At 42.9% G+C, this 21,254-nt stretch overlaps 1 protein-coding gene across 1 annotated transcript in view; it reads left to right on the forward strand.

Moving 5' to 3' along the window:
- The window catches only part of LOC120045811 (ataxin-2-like protein), a 50,011-nt gene that overhangs the window by 13,552 nt on the left and 15,205 nt on the right, over nucleotides 1-21,254 (forward strand). Inside the window, exons 2-9 of the mRNA XM_038990746.1 lie at nucleotides 4,371-4,427; nucleotides 4,696-4,767; nucleotides 10,832-10,985; nucleotides 12,637-12,758; nucleotides 18,174-18,265; nucleotides 18,645-18,878; nucleotides 19,366-19,793; nucleotides 20,238-20,324. Of these exons, the coding sequence (XP_038846674.1) occupies nucleotides 4,371-4,427; nucleotides 4,696-4,767; nucleotides 10,832-10,985; nucleotides 12,637-12,758; nucleotides 18,174-18,265; nucleotides 18,645-18,878; nucleotides 19,366-19,793; nucleotides 20,238-20,324 (1,246 nt within the window). The remainder of the gene's footprint in view (nucleotides 1-4,370; nucleotides 4,428-4,695; nucleotides 4,768-10,831; nucleotides 10,986-12,636; nucleotides 12,759-18,173; nucleotides 18,266-18,644; nucleotides 18,879-19,365; nucleotides 19,794-20,237; nucleotides 20,325-21,254) is intronic.

Genomic DNA, 21,254 nt, shown 5'->3' on the forward strand with positions numbered 1-21,254 from the left:
GCTATATATTTCAACTGAAAATAGCATGCGCTGATGACTGAAAACATCCATGCAGGAAAATGCTTGCAACACTGGTTTTAGTCACGCAGATGTTCTAATTTACCTAGCTAGCTAGCAAACAATCTTATCATGAATGCAAGCTAGCACTTGGCCTGAATGATAAGGCTGTGCCAACTGTCTTGCTTTTTGCAGATTGCATATTTCAGAAAACTAACTATATAAATAAGCCCACTAATATAATAGGCCTAGACAGTAAGTGTTTGTATCAAGGCTGATTTCAGTGTTCGCACATAAGTAACAGATTGCTAGGCTAAATACCTTGCTGGCTACATAGAGCTAGCTAGCAAGAAAATGTTAACTACTGTAATTAAATCACATTTTATTTGTCACATGCAACGAATACCTTGAAATGCTTACATACAAGCCTTTAACCAACAATGCAGTTAAGAAATATTTACTAAATAAACTAAAGTGAAAAAGAAAAGTATCACAAAAGTAATCTGGATGGCCATTTGATTAATTGATCAGCAGTCTTATGGCTTGTGGGTAGAAGCTGTTAATTAAGGAGCCTTTTGGACCTAGACTTGGCACTCCGGTACCGCTTGCCGTGCGGTAGCAGAGAGAACAGTCTATGATTTGGGTGACTGGAGTCTTTGACAATTTTTGGGGTTTTCCTCTGACACCGCCTAGTATATAGGTCTTGGATGGCAGAAAGCTTGATGTACTGAGCCGTACAGCCTACCCTCCGTAGTGCCTTACGTTCGGATGCCGAGCAGTTGCCATACCAGGCAGTGATGCAACCGGTCAGGCTGCTCTCGATGGTGTAGCTGTAGAACGTTTTGAGGATCTGGGGACCCATGCCAAATCTTTTTTGAGGGAAAAAAGGTGTTGCCGTGCCCTCTTCCCAACTTTTCATGGTGTGTTTGGACCATGATAGATTGTTGATGTGGACACCAAGGAACTTGACTCTCGATGTGAATGGGGGAGTGTTCGGCCCTTCTTTTCCTGTAGTCCACAATCATCTCCCTTTGTCTTGCTCACGTTGAGGGAGAGTTTGTTATCCTGGCACCACACGGCCAGGTCTCTGACCTCCTCCCTATAGGCTGTCTCATCGCTGTCGGTGATCAAACTTAATGATGGTGTTGGAGCCATGCTTGGTGAACAGGGAGTACAAGAGGGGTCTAAGTATGCACCCCTGAGGGGCCCCTGTGTTGAGGATCAGCGTGGCAGATGTGTTGTTGCCTACCCATACCACCTGGGGGTGTTCCGTCAGGAAGTCCAGGATCCAGTTGCAGAGGGAGGTGTTCAGTCCCAGGGTCCTTAGCTTAGTGATGAGCATTTTGGGCATTATGGTGTTGAACACTGAGCTGTTGTCAATGAACAGCATTCAAACATGGGCATTCCTTTTGTCCAGGTGGGAAAGGGCAGTGTGGAGTGCAATTGATATTGGGTCATCTGTGGATTTGTTGGGGCGGTATGCGAATTGGGGTGGGTCTAGGGTTTCCGGGATAATGGTGTTGATGAAAGCCATGACCAGCCTTTCAAAGCTACCGACGTGAGTGCTATGGGGCGGTAGTCATTTAGGCAGGTAGCCTTTGCTTTCATGGGCACAAGGACTATGGTGGTCTGCTTGAATGGAGACTCATGTATTACAGACTCGGTCAGGGAGAGGTTGAAAATGTCAGTGAAAACACTTGCCAGTTGGTTGGCGCATGCTCCAAGTACACATCCTGGTAATCCGTCTGGCCCCGCAACCTTGTGAATGTTGGCCTGTTTTTAAAGGTCTTGCTCACATCAGCTATGGAGAGCGTGATCACACAGTCGTCCGGAACAGCTGGTGCTCTCATGCATGCTTCAGTGTTGCTTGCCTCGAAGCGAGCATAAAAAGCATTTAGCCCATCTGGTGTCAGTGGGCAGCTCGTGGCTGGGTTTCCCTTCGTAGTCCGTAATAGCTTGCAAGCACTGCCACATCCGACGAGCGTCCGAGCCGGTGTAGTAGGATTCAGTCTTAGTCCTGTATTGATGCTTTGCCTGTTTGATGGTTCGGCTGAGGGCATAGTGGGATTTCTTATGTGTACAGATTAGTGTCCCGCTTCTTGAAAGCGACAGCTCTAGCCTTTAGCTCGGTGCGGATGTTGCCTTTAATTCAGTGCTTCTGGTTGGAATATGTACGTACGGTCACTGTGGGGACGTTGTCGTCGATGCACATATTGATGAAGCCGATGACCGGTGTTATACTCCTCAATGCCATTGCATGAATCCTGGAACATATTCCAGTCTGTGCTAGCAAAACAGTCCTGTAGCTTAGCATCTGCTTCATCTGACAACTTTTTTATTGATCTAGTCACTGGTTCTTCCTGCTTTAGTTTTTGCTTGTAAGCAGCAATCAGGAAGAGAGAATTATGGTCAGTTTTGCCAAATGGAGGGCGAGGGAGAGCTTTGTACACGTCTTTGTGTGTGGAGTAAAGGTGGTCTAGAGTTTTTAATTTTTTATTAGCTTGTGCGGTTTTAGTGCCAACGTCAGTTTGTTGTGGTAAATAGACGGCTATGAAAAATATACATTCAAACTTTTGGTAAATAGTGTGGTCTACAGCTTATCATGAGGTACTCTACCACAGTCGAGCAATTCCTTGAGACTACCTTAATATTAGACATGGCGCACCCACTGTTATTGACAAATAGACACACACCTCCACCCCTCGTCGGACGTAGCTGTCCTGTTCTGCCGATGCATGGAAAACCCAGCCAGCCACGACTCTGTGAAACTAAAGATATTACAGTTTTTAATGTCCCGTTGGTAGGATAGTCTCGAACGGCGCTCATCCAGTTTATTCTCCAGTGATTGCACGTTGGCCAATAGAACGGATGGTAGTGGCAGGTTACCCACTCGCCAACGAATTCTCACAAGGCATCCTGATCTGCGCCCCCTGTATTTCCTTATCTTCTTAGTCCGGGAGCACCATTATATAATTTGCATCAGACTCATGAAAGAGAACATCTTACTTCAGTTCGAGGTGCGTAATCGCTGATCTGATAACCAGAAGCTATTTTCGGTTAAAAGAGACGGTTGCATCAACACTATGTACAAAATACTTTGGATTATTTACTTATTCAAATACGCTGGCTGTTGCAAGCTACTCACCGTCAAACCACCATGCCCACTCTCTCACATCGGGACTTCCGAGCTATATGATGTTCAATGAGCAGCACGTAGAGCGCCCTCAGACAATCCTTTTTTTTTTAATGACCACAAATGAGCAGATGTATGCATTTGTTCAATCTATGTTTATAATATCTGCGCTTTATGTGTAGAATAAAGACCCATTTTATAAATATTTCTGTGAAAAACTAATATCAGCCCAAAAATTTGGTCAGGCTCTACTTACCATCTCATAATGACTTGCTATCTCACAGCTCCTAGTCAGATTTTATTTTGGGGGTGGCGGGAACGGTCCTCCATACATACTAGCCAATCCGAGTATGAGCAAATAATAAGGCGGGAGAATATGGGATATTGATCGTTCTGCCAACCGCTCACTGTGTTTCAGAGGAGGATGTTGACTCTAAGCGGGGGTTTTTTTGTGGCGCGAAATAAAGAATTTTTAACTAATGACTTTTTGCTAACAAAGCAAGAGATTAGTCATAAATTCATTCACAGAGATTGTCAGACGAAAAGGTATACAAAGTTATCTTGCTATTTTTCAATGATGTCATTCTAGGTTTGTAAGGAAATTAGTTATCTCATGTTAGCTGATTGGTTTAGTCACCAAACCTCTGCTTTGTATTGTTCTACATCCACAGTTTTGTCAAGTGCATATTACAGCTATCTACACTTTGTAGGAGTACATTTAGAAATGTGACTTTCTTAATTTTGTGGTTTGCTATGACATTAGCACACTTAATGCAATCTGTATAGTAGGACCAGCCTTTTATATAGTGAAAGGATTATTGCATTTTTGTTCAATGTCAAATCTGTTCTAACCCCATTGTACTCTTCCCCCCCCCCCCCCCCCCAGGAGTCGAACCTCTGTGAAGCCACCTTTCCTGTCCTCTCCTGTGAGTATGACTCAAAGGTTGTAGAACAACAAAACCAAAACTCCATAGAACTACATAATTATTACCCTCTGGATTTGTTTTGAAATACATCCCCGTTGAGTACATTTTAATGTTGTTTTCAGTTTTTTATGCCAGTTAAGAAATAGGCACGCAACTAACATCTGTTCTCCGTTTGAAAGCAGTGTGTATTTTTTGTCGATATTTGAAGATCACATATATTGTCATCGATTTCTGAATCGTCGGCCATGCTGCACAAAGCTGCAGTCTAATGAATGGAGTTTCTTTCAAGGTGAATGTTCTGGTCCCTTTCCTAGGTGTTTGAGGGCGTCTACAACAATGCCAGAATGATACATTTCCTCACAGCTGTGGTGGTGAGTCATTTTTAACACTGGTCAGTTTTTTGTTGTTGTCTGTTTTAGTCCTGAGACATGGCTGTAGAATTCAATGGCGTCTACAGCCATTTCTCAGGGCTATGTCTGCACGGACATTTAGCATCTTGTTATATCGAACCATAATGTTGTCGAGATGGCTCATCATAGAGTGTGTTAGATAGTATGTTCTTCAATCTCCTGGTCCTTCTCTCATTCTCCTGCCTACATACCTCCCTCCATGCCCCTCTCTTTTTTGCGTCCTTTACAGGGCTCCACCTGTGACGTAAGAGTGAAGAACGGCAACGTGTACGAGGGTATCTTCAAGACCCTCGGCTCACGGGTAAGTACATGAAAGTCTCTAAGATCCAAACCACACTGTAGTTCTTGACCAGGGACCAGGGTTTGTGTTCGCGGCTCTGATGTCTCTACTAGTCCTTACGGTCTAAAGAAGGTTGTCTTCCCTCAAGGGCTGACCCCATTTAGTCGACTGGTCAATTGTTTGGTAGATAGGCTGTTGGTCGACTAAGATTATTTTAGTTGAGCAATCGCAAATAGATTTACAGATGTATTTTTTTCACGACAAACGAGACACCTTTCCGATTCAGGCCTGTCTTAGTGGACTAATCCATTGCGGAGGCCGCGGGGATGGGACGGTCCAAGACGGGGAGTGTGGCTAAGACTCTTCCGCCACTTTGTGCGCATTCGTTGTTTAATAACTTCACTGTGTAAATTGTTTGCCCTTTGATTGTTAGTGTCTATCAATTCCCCATGACATATACAGTATCACCAGTAGCAGCCTACATTTACCATTAACTCCCATCATTTCTAATCTACAATGTTTGTTTTGTTACAGTAATTTCTGTTAATGCATTTAATATATAATTATTACAGTCGTTTACCATTCTCAGAGTGGACCTGTTAATTTCAGAGCTCGTAACCTATGCTACACTTGTGTGAAACAGATTTTGGTTTATGTCATTCCATTTATGAGTTTTGTCAATTTATTTGTATTTTGTTAGGAGTGCTCCTGTGTATTGCATTTTTCTTTTTTTCTTTATTTAACTAGGCAAGTCAGTTAAGAACAAATTCTTATTTTCAATGACGGCCTAGGAACAGTGGGTTAACTGCCTGTTCAGGGGCAGAATGACAGATTTGTACCTTGTCAGCTCGGGGATTTGAACTTGCAACCTTTCGGTTACTAGTCCAACGCTCTAACCACTAGGCTACCCTGTATGTTGAGTAATATAATAGTAGGCCTAGGCTACCTGGCCTGTGCGCAAATCTAGGCCTATAAATGTGCCCATTTGGGGATGTCTGATTAGTATTTTTGATTGTCTTAACTCACCACCACTAATGAGCTGTGGAGCATCTCTAAGTAATTTTTTATTCACCTCAAAGAGCAGGTAAAGGAAGTCTTTTCTTATTTTATATATTTTTTTCAAACAAGGAAGTCTGTTTTTAGAATACTTTGAGATTTGACAATGGTTGTATATGTACAATGTATAAAAAAAAAAAATTCAGCTCTTTCCCTTTCGATAACCACTCGGCATGAAAGGGAAAAATGTAATCCTCTGATCCAGTGGAAACCTCATAAAATACCTGATTACTTCTTATCCCTTTCACAAATATACTACAGCTGTGTCTGTCCCGAGCTCACTGGCGCAGGAAACTCTGATGGCCCAGAATATCCCAGAAATTCTCTCAAATTTTGTGCACAATTTTTTTTACATCCCTGTTAGTAAGCATTTCTCCTTTGCCAAGATAATCCATCCACTTGACAGGTGTGGCATATCAAGAAACTGATTAAACAGCATGATCATTACACAGGTGCACCTTGTGCTGGGGACAATAAAAGGGCACTTTAAAATGTGCAGTTTTGTCACACAACACAATGCCACAGATGTCTCAAGTTTTGAGAGAGCATGCAATTGGCATGCTAACTGCAAGAATGTTAACCAGAGCTGTTAACCCTAACCCTAACCCTAACCCTAACCCTAACCCGTTCTCCACGGCGTCTCCAGACTCTGTCACGTCTGTCACATGTGCTCATGTGCTCAGTGTGAACCTGCTTTCATTTGTGAAGAGCACAGGGCGCCAGTGGCGAATTTGCCAATCTTGGTGTTCTCTGGCAAATGCCAAACGTCCTGCACGGTGTTGGGCTGTAAGCACAACCCCCACCTGTGGACGTCAGGCCCTCATACCACCCTCATGGAGTCTGTTTCTGACCGTTTGAGCAGACACATGCACATTTGTGGCCTGCTGGAGGTCATTTTGCAGGGCTCTGGCAGTGCACCTCCTTGCACTAAGGCGGAGGTAGCGGTCCTGCTGCTGGGTTGTTGCCCTCCTACGGCCTCCTCCACGTCTCCTGATGTACTGGCCTGTCTCCTGGTAGCGCCTCCATGCTCTGGACACTACGCTGACAGACACAGCAAACCTTTTTGCCACAGCTCGCATTGATGTGCCATCCTGGATGAGCTGCACTACCTGAGCCACTTGTGTGGGTTGTAGACTCCGTCTCATGCTACCACTAGAGTGAAAGCACCGCCAGCATTCAAAAGTGACCAAAACATCAGCCAGGAAGCATAGGAACTGAGAAGTGGTCTGTGGTCACCACCTGCAGAACCATTCCGTTATTGGGGGTGTCTTGCTAATTGCCTATAATTTCTACCTTTTGTCTATTCCATTTGCACAACAGCATGTGAAATTTATTGTCAATCAGTGTTGCTTCCTAAGTGGACAGTTTGATTTCACAGAAGTGTGATTGACTTGGAGTTACATTGTGTTGTTTAAGTGTTCCCTTTATTTTTTTGAGCAGTGTATATATACACACCAACACACACAGTACCAGTCAAGTTTGGACACACGTACAGTTGAAGTTGGAAGTTTACATACACTTAGGTCGGAGTCATTAAAACTCGTTTTTCAACCAATCCACAAATTTCTTGTTAACAAACTATAGTTTTGGCAAGTCGGTTAGGACATCTACTTTGTGCATGACACAAGTCATTTTTCCAACAATTGTTTACAGACAGATTATCTCACTTATAATTCACTGTATCACAATTCCAGTGGGTCAGAAGTTTACATACACTAAGTTGACTGTGCCTTTTAAACAGCTTGGAAAATTCCAGAAAATGATGTCATGGCTTTAGAAGCTTCTGATAGGCTAATTGACATAATTGGAGTCAATTGGAGGTGTACCTGTGGATGTATTTCAAGGCCTACCTTCAAAGTCAGTGCCTCTTTGCTTGACATCGTGGGGAAATCAGCCAAGACGTCAGAAAAAAAATTGTAGACCTCTGCAAGTCTGGTTCATCCTTCATCCTTTTCAAATGCCTGAAGGCACCACGTTCATCTGTACAAACAATAGTATGCAAGTATAAACACCATGGGAACACGCAGCCGTCATACCACTCAGGAAGAAGATGTGTTCTGTCTCCTAGAGATTAACATACTTTGGTGCGAAAAGTGCAAATAAATCCCAGAACAACAGCAAAGGACGTTATGAAGATGCTGGAGGAAACATGTACAAAAGTATCTATATCCACAGTAAAACGAGTCCTATATCGGCATAACCTGAAAAGCCGCTCAGCAAGGGAGAAGCCATTGCTCCAAAACCACCATAAAAAAAGCCAGAGTACGGTTTGCAACTGCACATGGGGACAAAGATCATACTTTTTGGAGAAATGTCCTCTGGTCTGATGAAACAAAAATGGAACTGTTTGGCCATAATGACAATCGTTATGTTTGGAGGAAAAAGGGGGAGGCTTGCAAGCCGAAGAACACCATCCCAACCGTGAAGCACGGGGGTGGCAGCATCATGTTGTGGGGGTGCTTTGCTGCAGGAGGGACTGGTGTACTTCACAAAATAGATGGCATCATGAGGGAGAAAAATTATGTGGATATATTGAAGCAACATCTCAAGACATCAGTCAGGAAGTTCAACCTTGGTCGCAAATGGGTCTTCCATATTGACAATGACCCCAAGTATACGTCCAAAGTTTTGGAAAAATGGCTTAAGGACAACAAAGTCAAGGTATTGGAGTGGCCATCACAAAGCCCTGACCTCCACCCTATAGACAATTTGTGGGCAGAACTGAAAAAGCATGTGCGAGCAAGGAGGCCTGCAAACCTGACTCAGTTACACCAGCTCTGTCAGGAGGAAGGGGCCAAAATTTATCCAACTTATTGTGGGAAGCTTGTGTAAGGCTTCCTGAAAAGTTTTACCCAAGTTAAAGAATTTAAATGCAATGTTCCCAAATACTAATTGAGTGTATGTAAACTTCTGACCCATTTGGAATGTGATTAAAGAAATAAAAGCTGAAATAAATCATTCTCTCCACTATTATTCTGACATTTCACATTCTTAAAATAAAGTGGTGATCCTAACTGACCTAAAACAGGGATTTTTTACTAGGATTAAATGTCAGGAATTGTGAAAAACTTAGTTTAAATGTATTTGGCTAATGTGTATGTAAACGTCCGACTTCAACTGTGCTCATTCCAGGGTTTTTCTTATCTTTACTATTTTCTACATTGTAGAGTAATAGTGAATACATCAACACTATGAATTAACACATGGAATCATGTAGTATTCAAATAGTGTTAAACAAGTTTAGATTCTTCAAAGCAGCCACCATTTGCGTTGATGACAGCTTTGCACACTCTTGGCATTCTCTCAACCAGCTTCACCTGGAATGCTTTTCCAACAGTCTTAAAGGAGTTCCCAGATATGTTGTGCACTCGTTGGCTGTTTTTCCTTCACTCTGCGGTCTAACTCATCCCAAACCATCTCGATTGGGTTGAGGTCGGGTGATTGTGGAGGCCAGGTCATCTGATGCAGCACTCCATCACTCCCCTTCATGGTCAAATAGCCCTTAAACAGCCTTGGTGTGTGGTGTTACTGTCCTGTTGAAAAACAAATGATAGTCCCTCGAAGCGCAAACCAGATGGCATGGCGTATCGCTGCAGAATGCTGTGGTAGCCATGCTGGTTAAGTGTACCTTGAATTCTAAGTAAATCCCAGACAGTGTCACCAGCAAAGCACCATCACACCACCTCCTCCATGTTTTACGGTGGGAACCACACATGCGGAGATCATCCGTTCACCTACTCTGTCTCACAAAGTCATGGCGGTTGGAACCAAATATCTCAAATTTGGACTCATCAGACCAAAGGACAGATTTCCACTTATCTAATGTCCATTGCTCATGTTTCTTGGCCCAAGCAAGTCTCTTCTTCTTATTGATGTCATTTAGTAGTGGTGTCTCTGCAGAAATTCGACCATGAAGGCCTGATTCACGCAATCTCTTCTGAACAGTTGATGTCTCTGTTACTTGAACTCTGGGAAGCATTTTTTTGGCCTGCAATTTCTGTGGCTGGAAACTCTAACTTATCCTCTGCAGCAGAGGTACTGTAACTCTGGGTCTTCCTTTCCTGTGGCGGTACTCATGAGAGCCAGTTTCATCATAGTGCTTGATGATTTTTGCGACTGCACTTGAAGAAACTTTGAAAGTTCTTGACATTTTCTGCATTGACTGACTTTCATGTCTTAAAGTAATGATGGACTGTTGTTTCTCTTTGCTTATTTGAGTTGTTCTTGTCATAATATGGACTTGGTCTTTTATCAAATAAGGCTATTCTCTGTATACCACCCCTACCTAGTCACAACACAACTGATTGGCTCAAACAAATTAACTTTTAACAAGGCACACCTGTTTATTGAAATGCATTACCGGTGACTACCTCATGAAGCTGGTTGAGAGAATGCCAAGAGTGTGCAAAGCTGTCAAGACAAAGGGTGGCTACTTTGAAAAATCTCAAATATAAATACATTTTGATTTGTTTAACACTGTGTTGGTTACATGATTCCACGTGTGTTATTTCATAGTTTTGATGTCTTCACTATTATTCTAAAATGTAGAAAATAGTAAAAATAAAGAAAAACCCTTGAATGAGTAAGTGTGTCCAAACATGTGTGGGAACTCCTTCAAGACTGTTGGAAAAGTTTCCAGGTGAAGCTGGTTGAGAGAATGCCAAGAGTGTGCAAAGCTGTCATTAAGGCAAAGGGTGGCTACTTTGAAGAACATGATTCCATGTGTGTTATTTCATAGTTTTGATGTCTTCATTATTATTATTTATTATGTAGAAAATACTAAAAATGCAGATAAACCCTGGAATGAGTAGGTGTCCAAACTTTTGATTTGTGCTGTATATATATTTTTGTGTGTGTGTAGTTGATTTAATTAAACACACAGGGCGTGTCTATATATGGAAAAATACACTTTTTAAAATGTCAACCAATCGATTAGTCGAAAGAACAGACGACTCTTGGTCGATTTAAAGGTATTTTTTGTCGGGGTCAGCCCTACTTCCCTTTGACTTAAATGTTTTTCTGTCTGCAGTGTGAGCTGGCAGTGGACGCAGTCCACAAGCGAGGCGAAGACGAGAGGCCCGCCCTGCCCCGGAGGGAGGAGATCACCGACACCATGGTCTTCAGCTCTTACGACGTGGTCACCATGACCTGCCGAGACGTGGACCTAAACTACGCCACCAGAGGTACAGATGAGTGCTTTTTCTAAATTGTGTCAAATCTGTCACCCCCTCACCTCTCTTTCATCTTCACTAATCTATAAGAACAGACCAGGTGAAAGCCAACCTAATGATGATCTTCCATCATATTGTTTTCACTTTGCAAGTGAAGAAGAAGGTCGATCTTTGAAGCAATTGAGACAGCTAGGGAGAAGTGGGATCGGGAGGGTTGGACGGAGGGAGGGATGTGTTACAGGTTTGGGTTTGATCAACGTGTAGATTGTCCGGTAAGGGGTGAGTGGTTTAATGGATTTGTAGGTCATTGTCGATGGTTACATTAACCAGGTTTCCATCCAACTATTTCATTTGGATGAATTACCTGACGCATATAAAAAGTCACGACAGGCCTGATGGAAACAGGAAATTTGTCAGTAAAATGTCCTGATGTCGACGAAACAAAATACGCTAGACAAGAGTGGATGCTTTTTTGGGCGGTGAAATAGATTATGCGACAATTGCGGTGGACACGCCTTTTTATATGCAAATATTTATATAAAAACCATCATGTGGCACTAAACTTGGAGTCACGCAATGATATGTTACATTGTACTACTACTACCACCTCCTCCACCACGATGTGGAAAAGCATAGTTATGTAGAATAAGATATGATGAACCGCTGAACTTATTTCATAACTTCATCACAAAGGATGGTTAAGTGCACGGTGATGAGCGCCATGGAAATAAATATCGAGGGTAGGCTATTATTTGAATGATGCTGGTGACATGATTGGTGCTTGGCTGCTAATTATTAAATAAAAATGATCTTGCTTTTATCCATATCATCATCATAACCTTGCCTGTCCACTTTATCAGCGAACTGTTGTCTATAGAGCATGCGCCAAAACCAAATTGGGCAAGTATGCTATTTATCGCAACAGTTTGTGACCAAACCATCAGTAGAAAATGCAGTGGAATCACAGTGAACTTCTGTTTCTTATTCAGATTTTAGAATATTCACATAAACCTGTCAGCAATCAAGTTTCAATATACAGCGGGGCAAAAAAGTATTTAGTCAGCCACCAATTGTGCAAGTTCTCCCACTTAAAAAGACGAGAGAGGCCTGTAATTTTCATCATAGGTACACTTCAACTATGACAGACAAAATGAGAAAAAAAAATCTTGAAAATCACATTGTAGGATTTTTAATGAATTTATTTGCAAATTATGGTGGAAAATAATTATTTGGTCAATAACAAAAGGTTATCTCAATACTTTGTTATAGGACTTTCAGAAAGCTAATTGTAATTTGTCACATCATTATGATGATGTTGCAATTTTCTTTTTGAATGTCCTATATCTTGAAAACATGATTGCTGTAATGCGAAACCTTTTGGGACTGTATCAACAATGGACTAATAAAACAAATAAAGGGGATTTTGAGTGGATTATTCCTTTAAGGCAAAATTCCAAGTTGACATCTGAGGGCTAAACTAATAAGAAGTTAGGGTAATTTGCATGGGGTCATAGTTATGTTGTGTAAGAATGTAATGTGTTGTCTGCTTACCATAAACACACGTTGTGGGGACAGTTTATGGGTCATATAAAGAGATATACCTCTTCTCTGTCTCACGCATTACTTTTTGGATAATGCTTGTGTTTCTACCCTGTATGTGCAGACACGTTCATAGACACGTCCATCAGCTCGACCCGTGTCAATGGGGAACACAAAGAGAAGGTGCTGCAGAGGTGGGAGGGAGGAGATGGCAACGGAGACGCCTTCGATTTGGAGAACGATGCTGTGAGTCTAACACGCTTATATGTATGCACACATACCAACGCTTATACTCACTCTGACAATCACACACACCATCACTCTTTTTGACACACAATCACCAGTGGCGGCGGTCTGTGTCTTTTTAAGATGAGGGAGGATGATTACATTTTTTATGGGCCTTATTTCTATTTCAGCATATTGGATGACTAGCATTCATATTCCATTCACCCAGCTCAATGTAACATTGATAGGTTTAGGCTACTATATGATACTCAAATTTTCCCGATACCCATCATGAGGTTGCTACAACCTAGCCTTCCTCTCTCTCTGAGAGAGAAATCTGAGAAAGCAAGGTGACAGTGACACATTCAATACTGCCTTGTAGAGGTCTGCATGGGACTGTTATCTTCATCCTGCTCCCGCCAACACCCGCAGCTTTTCATACCACACCCCGCCCGCACCTGCTGCCTTTCATTCCGACTTCCACCCGCTACCACAAGAACTGGTCCCAAACAGTGATATTATTTTAGGCCTATGTGACGCAGCTCACTTGCCCGCCATGGTCCCAGCAATTTTGCGCCCCATAGGCAATATCAAATGCACAAAAATAACTTAAGAAATAGGTTAACTTACTAGAGATTTTCACGTGGCCCATTTATATTAGGCTATCTGTATTACTGGGCTATATCAGCCAATATGCTAAATGTAGTTAAAGAGAGCATAGTTGGAGAGACTTGCCCTTTCTCTTGAGCTATTTTTATAGCCTACCTTTTCGTAGTGGGAAGATTTTTATGACAGAGAAATATGGGTGATTCGTATTTATTTCTAGGCAATGTAGTAAACTATAGCCTAATCATATATAAGAAGTACAGTTGAAGTTGGAAGTTTACATACACCTTAGCCAAATTCATTTAAACTCAGTTTTTCACAATTCCAGACATTTAATCCTAGTACAAATTCCCGGTCTTATTTTTTATTTTTTTTATTTAACCTTAATTTAACCAGGTAGGCTAGTTGAGAACAAGTTCTCATTTACAACTGCGGCCTGGCCAAGATAAAGCAAAGCAGTGCGACACAAACAACACAGAGTTACACATGGAATAAACAAAACATATAGTCAATAACACAATAGAAAAAAGTTACAATTTAGCAATTAAACACTTGAGTGATAGAGACTGGAGTGATAGATGTGCAGAAGATGAATGTGCCAAGTAGAGATAATGGGATGCAAAGGAGAAAAAAAAACACTGGGGATGGGGTAGTTGGATGGGCTTTTTACAGATGGGCTATGTACAGGTGCAGTGATATGTGAGCTGCTCTGACAGCTGGTGCTTCAAGTTAGTGAGGGAGATATGAGTCTCCAGCTTCAGTGATTTTTGCAGTTCGTTCCAGTCATTGGCAGCAGAGAACTGGAAGGAAAGGCAGCCAAAGAAGGAATTGGCTTTGGGGGTGACAGGTGAAATATACCTGCTGGAGCGCGTGCTACGGGTGGGTGCTGCTATGGTGACCAGTGAGCTGTGGTCAGTTAGGATCACCACCAACATGATGCTGCCACCCCCGTGCTTCACGGTTGGGATGGTGTTCTTCGACTTGCAAGCCTCCCCCTTTTTCCTCACAACATAACGATGGTCATTATGGCCAAACAGCTCTATTTTTGTTTCATCAGACCAGAGGACATTTCTCCAAAAAGTACAATCTTTGTCCCCATGTGCAGTTGCAAACCGTAGTCTGGCTTTTTTATGGCAGTTTTGGAGCAGTGGCTTCTTCCTTGCTGATCAGCCTTTCAGGATATGTCGATATAGGACTCGTTTTACTGTGGATATAGATACTTTTGTACCTGTTTCCTCCAGCATCTTCACAAGGTCCTTTGCTGTTGTTCTGAGATTGATTTGCACTTTTCGCACCAAAGTATGAACGCATCTCCTTCCTGAGCGGTATAACGGCTGTGTGGTCCCATGGTGTTTATACTTGCATACTATTGTTTGTACAGATGAACGTGGTACCTTCAGGCGTTTGGAAATTGTTCCCAAGGATGAACCAGACTTGTGGAGGTCCACATTTTTTTTTCTGAGGTCTTGGCTGATTTCTTTTGATTTTCCCATGATGTCAAGCAAAGAGGCACTGAGTTTGAAGGTAGGCCTTGAAATACGTCCACAGGTACACCTCCAATTGACTCAAATTATGTCAATTAGCCTATCAGAAGCTTCTAAAGCCATGACATCATTTTCTGAAATTTTCCGAGCTGTTTAAAGGCACAGTCAACTTAGTGTATGTGAACTTCTGACCCACTGAAATTGTTATACAGTGAATTATAAGTGAAATAATCTGTCTGTAAACAATTGTTGGAAAGATTACTTGTCGAACACAAAGTAGATGTCCTAACCGACTTGCCAAAACTATAGTTTGTTAAATGACAAGAAATTTGTGGAGTGGTTGAAAAACAAGTTTTAATGACTCCAACCTAAGTGTATGTAAACTTCCGACTTCAACTGTACATTTTATTATAAAGATATCTGCCCAGTGCTTCTACATCCACACATAAGCTATAGCCTACTCTATTTATTTAAAACCACACGCGCACCGGACCTCGCACATATGGCTACTGAACTTGAAGTAGCAAGAATGATGACCGCGACACTTGCTACATTTTGCATATAGAATATAGGCTACCTTTTAGGAGGCCGATTTGCAGGCAGAGACAAATAAATGGGTAATCAATACTTATTGAAAATGAAAAAGTTGCAGTGCTCGCTCACCATTATAGCCTGACCTATAGGCACGTCGTGCCTTTTCATTTTCAATTATTATATTTTCTGATTACACCTCGACTCACGTTGGTTGAGCGCCATTTCTTTCCATTATCAGTATTTATTTACTGACACTGTAGTAAACTACAGTCTAATCATATTTAAGTTACCTTGATATGAAATGAACTGCCACGTGATTCTCCACCCATGAACTCGCACGCCCAACTAGGAGAGAAGAGGTAGGCTACTGAAGTTGAAGCAGTGAATTCTGAGTGTGTGAATAATGAAAAAAAGATGTGCTTTTAATACAATAGGTAGGCTAAAGGGCTCTGCATGGTCATCCAACATCTGAAGTGGCCGTACAGCATTTACTGAGGTGCAGCCTCCAGACTTCAGGGGTTCATATGTTGGGGTTCGTTTCCTTGTTTCTTGTCAATCATTGGTTCATTGGTGAAATTAGCATTATGACAATATCTTTAATTAAATCATTCAAAACCTTTATTAATGCAATTGCAGACCGATGTTGACAATCAGGAACATAGCACGCATGTTTCCGAGTAAGTTCTGCATCAAAGAAAAGGTCCCATGTTATTTTTTTAAACCCGAAGTCCAGCCCTAGTGATGTCGCTGCCTACGTCATTATCTTTTACTCGTGACCAAAACTATGCCTACCTACACAGCTATATAAACAAGGCTTTTGGTGTTATCTAAAAACTTACCAGTAAATGTCTAAATTGATTTATAGTGGAATGTCTGACTAGTCTTATCTCCTACACTCCCCTGCAGAGTTCTGTCTCAGTCACACATTTATCAGAGGGGTCTCTTTATAAGAGGCAGAAAGAGAACTAGAAAACAACTGTGGAACAATATTAAAACCTCATAATGTATATATATTGTTAATCTGTAGTCTAGGACCCTATAAACGTAAGGAGGGAGGGGTCTTATAACCCCTCCCCTTCTATTAATACAACATAAACATTCAATTATTCTAATACATCAATCATTTTGTACAGCCCCAATCATGACCCCTAGGTGAACTCCTGACACATACTTCTTGCGCTTAGCGGAGCAGAGCTATTGTGTAGGAAGTTGTCAAGGAAGTGAGTTTGTGTTTATACAAGATGTACCGCCTCCACCTACCGTCAACCAATCATGTCAATGCAGAGATATAAGGAGCCCTCTGCATTGTTTCACAATTTGAGAGGCGCACGGTGATGCGGTACCGAGTTTGATTTGGCCTCTGCATGCCCCCGGAGGCTCCGACAATTGCGACCACATTTACGGATCAAGCGTAAATTTGCTTTAATGCATACAAAGCAGAAAAATGACAGTTTCCACATAATCGGAGGGACAACAAAAATATTTTTTGCCCAGAGTCGTCTGTCTGCCCGCTCCAGCCCGCAGCATGAAAAATGCAGACAGCGCCCCAATGATCTCTGTTGGGACCTGCCCTCTACCGCCTTGCAAACTCTTGCCTCCATCTAGCTGATCTAGGGTGTAATCATTAGTCCAACAGTTGAAAATGAAAGTTTCTATTGGATAAATTCAGGTATGTTTATCCCCGTTCCGTTTAAGAAACATTTTTCAACACAATCAGCGGAATGAATACACCCCTGATCACCCGCAAACACAGTTCACTTTCATAGCTGCCTTATACAAACTGCATGATCACTTTACTCATTGTATAATTCCTTCTCGCATCTATGCGGTCTCCTCCTCTCACCTTTTCCCTTCGCTTGTGAATTTCATTCCACAACAGCTATCTGTGACCAGGTGAGAGAACCTTCCCAAGCCAAAACTTCATACCATAAACGCTACACACTGTCTACATCGTTGTCAACATAGCTACTATAACTAACGTGTTAGTAAACCCGCTACAATCATGCAGTACAGCAAGCAGTTTAGCAGTTACACCGGCAGGCCCCGGTGGCAATACATTTGTAAAACCAAAAGTTTACCTTGATTTGGAAGCGTTCCAGTGTTAGATAGCCAGCTAGCTTTCATAGTATCCCTCTCTGTTTGAGCTAGGTATTTGAGTAGACTAGCTAGCTGCCTTCGCTACCTAAACAAGTGAAAGTAAAAATAAAAAAATACAATGAAATATAGCTAGCTCTCTCCATTTTTGAAGAAATTAATTTGTTTAAAACTGTTCAACTATTGTCTTTCTCTTTTAGTCAACTACCCACCACATTTTATGCTCTGCAGTTCTAGCTACCTGTAGATAACTCTTTCAGTACTAGATTCATTCTCGATTACTTTGGTTGGGTAGACAAGATGTTAGTTCATGCTGCAAGAGCTCTGATAGGTTGGAGGACATTCTCTGGAAGTTGTCATAATTATTGTGTAAGTTTATGGAAGGGAGTGAGAACCATGAGCCTCCTAGGTTTTGTATTGAAGTCAGTTTACCCAGAGGAGGACGGAAACTAGTTGTCCTCCAGCTACACCATGGTGCTACCCCAGAGAGTTCTGTTGAGGTTACTGTAGACCTTCATTGCAAAACAGTGTGTTATAATTAATTATTTGGCGATGTGAATATATTTAGTATAGTTTCACTATTTAAATTTTTATGAAATTCACTGAGGAGGATGGTCCTCCCTTTCCTCCTCTGAGGAGCCTCCATTGACACACACAACCTGGAGCTTACCGCCACAGGCTTTGGCAACTTACACAAAGTTTTCTCGCCCTCTCTCAGTCCAACGGTTGGGATGCCAACGAAATGTTTCGTTACAACAAGGTGAACTTCGGCGTCGAGTCTACCTACGACTCCAGCCTCTCAATGTACACGTAAGTCCACCTCCCATGTCAACACAAAAAAACAATACGTCTTCAAGGCCTAAACAGAGTCTAAGCGAAAGGACATCCTTTTGAAAGAATTATGCCCCTGAATCTCCATCAGAGCTGGGTTTGAAATACTTGAAAGATAATTTCAAATACTTAATCTGTTCCTGTTTGAGCATGCCTGGCTTAATAATCCAATAGAGGAGTCCCAAAACTGCAATTCTCGCCCATCTGGCACTCCAAGCAGACTCAAGTAAACACAAAAGTATTTGAACCCAGATCTGATCTTCATACATGATTGTTTGTAGGTATGTATCTATGCATAGTGTTGATCTTCACCATCTCTCTATCCTTTTCTCTCTCCATCTCCCTCCCTGTCCCTCAGGGTCCATCTGGAGAGGGGCAGCACGGAGGGCTTCCGGCAGCGGGAGGCGCGTGCCGCCCGCATGGCTAGTGAGATCGAGTCCAGCCCCCAGTACCGTCATCGCGTCTCGTTGGAGAACGAGGAGGGCAAGAGCGAGGAGGACAAGTACAGCGCAGTGGTGCGCGGTGGCGAGCGGGGGGGGGAAAGCCCCAGGGAGAGGGAGAAAGGCTGCGACAGCCCCAGCATAGTCAGCAGGTGAGTGCTCCGGTCAGGCTGTATTCTTTGGCTATGTCACAATTCTCCACCCTTTTCCAGAAGTGTGCACTTCATGGATTCAACAATGGTGGAAATTAACTCTTTCTAGCCAATGATTTCATGTTTTTAAATACATGATGGTGAGTAAAAAAGTCCACACTTGGGGAGAAGGGTGGAAAATTGGAATGTAGCCTTTGGCTAGTGTGTGGGGGGGTGTCACTATTGGCTACTGCTAAGTGGTTTGTGTATTTGAGATTGACCACATTTCAGTCGGACTGAGTAGAATGGCTGATCTACAAATCAACTGACATCCCAATTAACTGCTCATTATGTGATCAAGATGAGTAATTCTGCCCCTCACCTTGCTCAAACTGATCCCCTCATCATGCTGAAAGTCTTTGGCAGCAGTGGATGGATTGGGGAAAGCATGATCTACAGTACCCTCCCCCCCTCATTCTTTCTTTCTGTTTATCTCTCTCTCTTTCAGGGAAAGCAAATACATTCCGTTACCCCAGCGAGCTAGGGAGATGGGCGTGTCGGGGGGCAGCATGCGAGGAGAACGCGAGCGGGCGGAGCGAGGCCCTGGAGGAGGAAGTGGCGGACCCCAAGGTCACAACCGCATAAGCGCCGGCTACCGCTCAGCCCCTCCCTCCTCTTCCTCCCCCAAACCTCACCTGCCCTTGGCCACTGGTGGCCCCCAGCCCCCTCCCCCCTCTTCGGAGTGCAGCAGCCCCCTCTCTGGCCGAGGTTACTCCCCCCACCACTCCCAGGTCAGCCCTGGCACTGCCAGCCCCTACGCCCCTACCTCCCCCGGGGGTCCGGCCTCGGCCAACGCCACCCCCTCTTCAGCTAGTCCCCCCACCCCCCATTCCAACTCGCTGTCTCTGTCGGACACTGGTAGGCCCGTCAACGGAGGTGAGTGAAGTTATTAGTGTGTGTGTTTGTGTGTGTTCGGGCAGTTATCTGTGTTGTAATGGGATATCGGTGTGTCTACGTGGATTTGTTACTCCAGAAAGTGTACATGGCAGTCATGAATTATTTGTTTTTATAGACTGGGTGGTTCGAGCCCCGAATGCTGATTGGCTGACAACCGTGGTATATTAGACCGTATACCACGGGTATGACAAAACATTTATTTTTACTGCTCTAATTGCGTTGGTAACCAGTTTATAATAGCAATAAGGCACCTCGGGGGTTTGTGATATGGCCAATATACCACGGCTAAGGGCTGTGTCCTCATCGGGCCTTATTTCTTAACTTTGCACTGTGTCTTGGAAGTAATAGGTGACGCTTACAATAATATATTGCCAGTTGATTGTCGGGAAATTGAACCTCCTCTCTTCTTTCTCCCTGCCTCAGTGTCTTCCAGAATGTCTCCCAAATTACAGAGACCCGCCCAGTCAAACCGACCGGTCCGGACACCTAACTCACACACCCAGTCCACAGGTTAACATACAACTATGCCTTTTATCTCACACTTTGTCTACACACTTGTTCAAGACGCACTCCAGAACTCAAGACACAGACATTCTGCCTCATCATAGACTTAAGTCCAATGAATCCAATGAGAATTGCTACTAAGGGTAGATGTTGGTTAGTAAACTACTAACTCACATTTCATATGCATCTCATATGGCACATTATTCCTTATATACATTTGAAGTCGGAAGTTTACATACACTTAGGTTGGAATCATTAAAACGTGTTTTTCAACCACTCCACAAAGTTCTTGTTAACAAACTAGAGTTTTGGCAAGTCGGTTAGGACATCTACTTTGTGCATGACACAGAAAAAAAAATTGTAGACCTCCACAAGTCAGGTTCATCCTTGGGAACAATTTCCAAATGCCTGAAGGTACCATGTTCATCTGTACAAACAATAGTACGCAAGTATAAACACCATGGGACCACGCAGCCATCATACCGCTCAGGAAGGAGACACGTTCTGTCTCCTGAGAAGAACGTACTTTGGTGCGAAAAGTGCAAATCAATCTCAGAACAACAGCAAAGGACTTTGCGAAGATGCTGGAGGAAACAGGTACAAAAGTATCTATATCCACAGTAAAACGAGTCCTATATCGACATAACCTGAAAGGCCGCTCAGCAAGGAAGAAGCCACTGCTCCAAAACTGCCATAAAAAAGCCAGACTACGGTTTGCAACTGCACATGGGGACAAAGATCGTACTTTTTGGAGAAATGTCCTCTGGTCTGATGAGACAAAAATGGAACTGTTTGGCCATAATGACCATCATTATGTTTGGAGGAAAAAGGGGGAGGCTTGCAATCCGAAGAACACCATCCCAACCGTGAAGCACAGGGGTGGCAGCATCATGTTGTTGTGGGGGTGCTTTGCTGCAGGAGGGACTGGTGCACTTC

The sequence above is a fragment of the Salvelinus namaycush genome, chromosome 4, assembly GCF_016432855.1.
Source record: "Salvelinus namaycush isolate Seneca chromosome 4, SaNama_1.0, whole genome shotgun sequence".
In the NCBI taxonomy this organism is placed as follows: Eukaryota; Metazoa; Chordata; class Actinopteri; order Salmoniformes; family Salmonidae; genus Salvelinus; species Salvelinus namaycush.